This window comes from Saccostrea echinata, unplaced genomic scaffold (assembly GCF_033153115.1).
Source record: "Saccostrea echinata isolate AGI-Se365-2 ecotype Australia unplaced genomic scaffold, CSIRO_AGI_Sech_v1 ptg000076l, whole genome shotgun sequence".
Taxonomy (NCBI): Eukaryota; Metazoa; Mollusca; class Bivalvia; order Ostreida; family Ostreidae; genus Saccostrea; species Saccostrea echinata.
In genome coordinates, this window is record NW_026889825.1 from 165,883 (window position 1) to 173,051 (window position 7,169).

General features: G+C 33.4%; 1 protein-coding gene across 1 annotated transcript; it reads right to left on the bottom strand.

Annotated features, from left to right (window-relative positions):
• Positions 1-5,460: 5,460 nt before the first annotated feature.
• LOC133176535 (complement C1q-like protein 4) lies at positions 5,461-6,932 on the bottom strand. Its single transcript, XM_061311652.1, has 2 exons — positions 6,881-6,932; positions 5,461-5,852 (listed from the first exon to the last, which is right to left on the bottom strand). The coding sequence occupies exons 1-2, from the start codon at positions 6,930-6,932 to the stop codon at positions 5,461-5,463; spliced, it is 444 nt and encodes a 147-aa protein (XP_061167636.1).
• Between the last annotated feature and the right edge of the window lie 237 nt (positions 6,933-7,169).

Consider the following 7,169-nt stretch of genomic DNA (forward strand, 5'->3'; position numbering starts at 1 on the left):
ATTTAGCTGTTGTCGAAATTTGTGTGACCGTTACCAGGTATTTTATGTATTTATTAAGTAATGCTCTCGATTTCAGGAAAGCAGCAGCACTTTTCAAGTTAAGGAATGTTTCTGTAATGTATATTTATAAAAATGGTCAAGATCTAAAAAGTGTATGCGATCTGATGAAGCACCTCTGCATGAAACATGCAAACCATGTACAAAACACGGTAGAATTAATTCAGTACATTCCACAGATAGTTTTTAAATATAATGACACTAAACAAGGGTTTCAGATTTGTATTGATGGTGTACCTAACATTTGCAAATAATATTCTCTTTAAGAATAAAATGCATTTTACACTGTGAAAAATTATTTGATCCGCCTCTCACTGCACATAAAATGCGTCAAATTTTACCACAATGACATCATGTCGACAAGTGCATTGCAATCAGTGACTTGTTGTCCCCCGCTTTCACTGAAAGTGGGGGATATTGATTTGGGTCTGTCTGTCCGTCCGTCCGCCTGTATTTATGTCTGTCCGTAACACTTTCGTTTCCGTGAGATATCTCAAGGACCCTTTGAGCTTTCGCAATGAAATTTTGCATAGCAACTCCCTATGGACTAAAGAAGAACCCCATTAATTTTGAGATCAAAAGGTCAAGGTCATAAATTCATAAATTCTGTCTGTTTTAACACTTTCGTTTCCGCGTGATATTTCGCGAATTCTTTGAGCTTTCGCAATGAAATTTTACTTTACAACTCCCTGTGACCTAGGAAAGACCTCTATTGATTCTGAAGTCAAAAGGTCAAAGTTCAAGGTCGTAAATTAACAAATTCCGTCTGTGTGTAACACTTTTATTTATTATGTATAGATGTATTAATATGTATTGTGTAAAATTTTGACAATATCGAACGTGAATATAAACATTATATGTGACATAATGTTTGCATTTAATCAGACTTAACTCAATATGAGTTAAGTCATATTATGGAAATGAGTAGATCAACTTCTTTCACATAGTCAAAGAAGCATAACTCTTACAACATTATCATTACTGACTTTTGACACTACCCTTTTGAAATAATTTGCTGCATAATCAAGTGCCTCCGTGGTCTAGGGGTATGATGCTTGCTTAGCAAGCGAGAGGCCCGGGTTCAAATCCCGGACAATCCAATTTTTTTAAATGTTTTTTTTTTTGGATTAAGTAAATGATACTATTCAACACGTGAAATGAGAAAGTTATGACGTCTGGCGTGTACAAACTCATAAAATCATTATTATAGTGTGATAAATATTCTATTTATTAAAAAGAATCTTCTATACACATATTAAAGAATAAGCAATCAAATCTTTATAACAATATTGGCATTTTTTATTTGCTTCAATATACATGTATACATTTAATAATTCTACAAATCCAGATGGGGGGGGGGGGTCCGACCCCCACACCCCCAGAACTGCGCAGCTCTCCTTTTTTCCCTAAGCGGGGGACACAAATTTTCTCTGAATTAGCTTGTTTATATCTTGCTGTGTGGGATTTAACTAGCGCTAAAAATAAATGCGGTTGTAAGTTTTTATGTAGTTCATTACTCTTTTGTAGTTTAAAATCGCAAATAATTTCATTTTCTGTTGTAAGGAATTGCTATATTTGTGTGATGTCACAGTAAGCATTTCCACTATAATTCAGGCCTTAACAGAGCTGCGAAATACCAGTTATATCTAAAAGAGATTTGGAAGGCATTCTAGCATGATCGGTGCTCATTTCAAAAACGTTCTGTAAAACTTAGTTCATGCGTAATAGCATGAATGCTCTTATTCGTGCCAAAAGGGGAACAACTAATACCAGAAAGTTGATTATCAATTATCTTATATAAAATCACAATATTATTAAACTCTGCTTTACTTTGTTTAGTAGCAGTATATTTATTTTCAAAACGTGCATTTGATTTCTTCACAAAAGTATATCAGCTTAAACGATTTTTATTTATATACATGTATGCTAGTGAAGCATGCAAATGATATATTAAACTTTAATAAAACTTACAAAAATATTTAAAAAAAATGTATCTTTAGTCACTTTACATTGAATTCTTTAGTTGGATTCCACCTTAAATAATGAAAATAACGGTATTTCAACCTCTTCTTTTCCATTCTGGTATACATACCTGTAAATATTGTATGCTGAACAGCCATAATAACATATCATACAAGCAACCAACACTGAAATCAAAAACGTTTTTACGTAGTTTATAACGTGCATAATAGAAGCATTCACTAGAACTTTAATGGTAATAGAGAAGCATTATATAACTTACCGGTATACAATCAACACCAAAAAATATTGGAGACAGAATAACATAACTTTAAATACCTTACTCATGAAGGGTAGTACCTCCTTTTAATCTCATTTTTTGAAGGAATCAAATAAGGAAGAAAAAAGCATTCTGGAAAGAAAATGTTGAAGGAGTTGGCGAAGTAGGGAAGAGAGAGGGTTGGGAATAGGGTGGTTATCGTTTCCTATCTAGAAAACGTAATATGTGCTTTGAAATTGCCCATTATTATCTTTTGATTAACTTTTATTTTCTCAAAAAAGGTTCCATATATTGTCCTAGTGTAAAAGTTAGTCATCAACTGTAAAAGTCAGCACTTCTCGCAAAAGTCCAATAGTGGGATCCTGTGAAGATCCCTCAAATCTTTTTTGAGATCTCTAATCCTTTAAGCAATTTGAAGCGCAGCTTGAAAAAATATCTCACCATGTGCATAGAGCAAATAATATTTTTAAAGTATATTTTGAGATAATAAATGAATTACTGTGCAATCGACAAAAAATAGCTTAGTATAAAAAGAATTCAGAAACTGATTTAACTTATTAATAAATCGGTACACATCCGATAAACAAATGTTACGGCAATACATTATAAATACAGCCGTTAGAACAAAATGAGCTTGAAAATTCAGCGTTCTACTGACTGAGCTACAAAGGTTAGTGAAACAGCCAACAAGTACTTCTACATGTAGAGTATGCTCTTACTATGTACATTGCATGGCCAAATAGAGAAGTATTACAAATATCAGGCCATTGTGAGAGTAATCAATCAGAAGTAATGGCTTTTAGATTTTAACCGTGTTTTAACAAATATTCGAGGTTTGTCCGACGAAAACCGCAATTGTTTATTATCTGATAAACTTCCTTCCAAAATTATTATATTTTTACATTCATGTGAGAATGGACAAATAAGTATAAAATGATTTGACATGTTGACTTTCTCAACAAATAAATGGAAGCATTTTCCAAGCATCAATGGTATTTTTGTACCTATACTGAGCTCTAGTGAATCCAGTATCCATTCTTGTAATTTTAAAAATGGGGTTCTTAGCTAGAGGCAGCTGAGATAGTAAATATATACTCACATTCTTTATTCGTCAATTTTGCCATTTGAAAAAAAGGTGAAGAGAATACAATAAATTTCTTTTTTTGTCATTCCGCTCAAATACCAGTAATTGACAGGGTAAAGCTTGTACAGTATGTTTATATAGTGTGTCAGCGGGAAATAAATTGTACGTCCCTGTCGCCTGTATGATGCTGTTGTCACCGTTTTAAAATAGTATTCCAGTTATATGCCATTGGTTATATATGGAAATTTAAAATATTCCTTTAAATATCTACATTTTAAAAAGAAAAATACTGCTAGCTCCGAAGAGAGATAGAAGTCTGTGGATGATAATGTTACATTTCGAAGTTTCCTAATAGGTGAAAAAAACTTGATTTAATGGAGAAAAAAAAAAACTTTGACAGTATTAGAATTCAAAAGATGTATCATTTTGAAATAAATATTTTTTACCTACTATATTTATACATGTATATGATTTAACAACAATTTGAATTCCATTGATGGTGAGTTTGGGTGTCTTTACAGAACTAAAACATTAAGTGTGCATACAATTCATAAAAGTTTGTTGATATCGAAATCAAAACTTTGAACAGATAAAATTTTTAATAACAAGTACTTTAATATATGTACATGTTTATTTACATACGCGTACCACATTTCTCAGTAACAAATGATCCTGTTTCAACATCAGACATCATTTCCATAAATGAAAGACGCCATTTACTGTGCAAAACTTTTCCAAAGACTGCGTATTTCTTAGGAATTATCAGTTACATGTAATAACATACTTGGAAAAACACAGCGAAGTCAAATTAACCTACAACAAACCAGTTTTTCTATTACCTTTTACCTCTTACAATTTTTATATACAGGAATTTGTGGTAAGATTGAATTAGAATGAATTTAGAAATTATATAAATAATTGAGGGGTATGAATCATTCCATGAAAAGTGAGAATATCAATTTCATCCTTGTGCTATTTTCTTCCTCTATTTCTATACATTTTAGCATCCTACGGTTTGTAAAATATTTTAATAAAAGTGAACACTGCATGTCCTGTTGTGATAAAAGAAAGAGATATTTTGAAAAAGTGATGAATTTCACGAAAAGAAATTCATAGTTCCTTCCCTATCAAAGAAACTTTCCTCTAAAACAATTTAAGAAAAAATTATCTTGTCTAATTGAATTTGATAATATCACCTGGTTTAAAAGGACGGTGAATTAAAATACAGGAAAATAGGTTTCTCGGGCTGATGTAGATTAAATACGTATAATTGAACTAATGAAAATTATTCAGATGAAGTTGACTAGAAAATTTGAAATCACAAACTTACAAAAATCAATAAGCCCGTTTTTGTATTCATGTGAAGCAGAATTTATTTAAAAAAAAAGTACACAAAAAGAAGAAGTCTTTCGCTGTGGCCTTCAGTTCGACATTTAGACGACGTTATATCAATTAACAATATTCATTTTCTTCCTACGTTGATTGGTTGATTCGATATATCCCTTTCATCTCGAAACAAAAAAAGAAAAAGCAACCACAGAGACTGACACATGAAGTATCGCCTATAGCTAGAATCGGAAATGATGAAAAATGTGAATTTCTTTCCAATTTCATTTTTGAGAACATCACGCAAGACAAATTGTTTTTATGGTTGTATTTCGATTAGAGATACATGTAAACGAACACGTTTTTGTGACGCCCTCAGATTTCAAAGTCACTAAAATCTTCTGATAATAAAAACATTCATCATCTAGTGTCCATTATTGATGTAGTTTTAAAATTTTAATTGATAATTGTCTTGAAAAAAAATATTTCAAATGTACCCTTACATCTATTCTGTGACTTGACCAGTTTACATATTATATCTTGTATAATCATTGAAAATATAAACAGTCTCAATTTGTCTAAGAAAAACAGGTTATTTCATTTTGATAAACATTTTTTCTTCATCAGAATCTGTCAGATACAAGAATGGATATTATTCTGAACTTCATACAAATTCAAAATTGATTAAACTCAACATTTTAAAAGTACTTCTAATATCAGGTATATAAATTTATTCTTCATGTTTAAGAAACATTCAATATATCTTCCATCCAGAAAATGAAGAAAAATTTTCTCTTGCATAAGCTGCCAGGTACCCGGAAGCCACATCGACCTTGTCCCCTTTCTTCAGACGAACAACAATCGTATTGGAACCGCTACTCCAAACACTCTGTGACGTGCGCGTATTGTTGAATGCAGTAAATCCTTTGTAATGACCATTAACTCTTAGGTAAGGATGAGCTGCTTTACCTGGTTGAGTCAATGTTGCCCAGGTAAATACATATATTCCACCAGAAGGCGCTGTAAAGGTTCCTGTTGCCTTGTTGTATGAATTACCATCGTTCACAAGAATTTTGTCATAGATCCATGCCTCGTGTTGTTTGTAACTTTTGGATGTTGATTGGCAAGCTGAAAATGCAACATTGCCTGGAAAAAAAAATTATCTACATGTACTTGTTTGTTATGTTTCAGTTTTGATTCCTTGTTTTTAACTATATACTACATACGGGGAAATAAATTTTAGCTTCCATTTTATTTTCATCCCTTTCGCCCCTGTCGCAAGTGGACGAATTTAAAACGAAAAAAAATTCAAATGAGATAGCATTGACTCTTGAACACAGCTGTGTTTGGTCAATTATAAAACGAGGAAAAATTGTTTACGTCCCACTCAAGAATTTTTCACTCATATGGAGACGCCACCACTTTCCGGTGGAGAGCTGCAAATTTTGACCTGTACTCGGCACTCAGGGCCATTGAACAGTGAGGGATCTTTTTCGTGCCAGCACCTACAGCGACACGGAACCTCGGTTTATACGGTCTCATCCGAAGAACCGGTCTCCACGTCCTACAGTGAGATTCGAACCCGCGACGTAAGGATCAACTCCTTACTCCGCGACTCTAGAACGAACGCTCTAACCACAGTGCCAAGCGGGCGACGTTTGCTAGTATGAAAGCAAAAATAATAGGTGGCGAAAATAATCTTGTATACAGTACCACGAAATGATTGATTGATTGATTGTATGTTGTTTAACGTGCCATTCCAGAATTTTTCACCCATATAGAGAGGCCACTGAATGCCGGTGAAGAGCTTCAAATTTAGACCTATACTTGGCACTCAGGGCCATTGAGCAGTGAGGGTTCTTGATCGTGCCAACGCCTACCGCGACGCGGGACCTCGGTTTTTTTTTTAAAGTTTCACCCGAAAGGCCATTACTTTCATTTCTAGTGCCGGGTAACAGTAACAGTCAGTACCCATGTTTAAGTCTTAGGTTTGCAGCGAACGATAATCAAACACCGAGTTTCCCTATCACGAAGCGAGCGCACTACCACTAGGTTTATGTGACTGGTTTACCGTGAAATAATGTGGTACTATAAACATTGCTAGTGTATTATATCTCTTTGTTCACAGGCATTTTTTTTTATATATACCTAATACTTAGAGAAATTAGCCTCACCAGCTTCCCTATATCCTCCTCCTTTGATGACAGAGTCCAATCCCTTCTCCATATTGCTCGCCTGCGTTTTCAAATATTCTAAAAACGGCTTGTGTCCAGAAACAACTTGGAACGCCACAATGAACCCAATTATTATAATCATGTTTCTCATTCTTTCTGAAATCTCAAGAATTGAAAACCTAGTTACACATATGTTACAACAGATCAAGAAAAATCAATTAAAAAATGAATTTAAAAAGGAACGTTCTCACCTCTTATGACCGATTCTTTACAATTCTCATGCTTCATT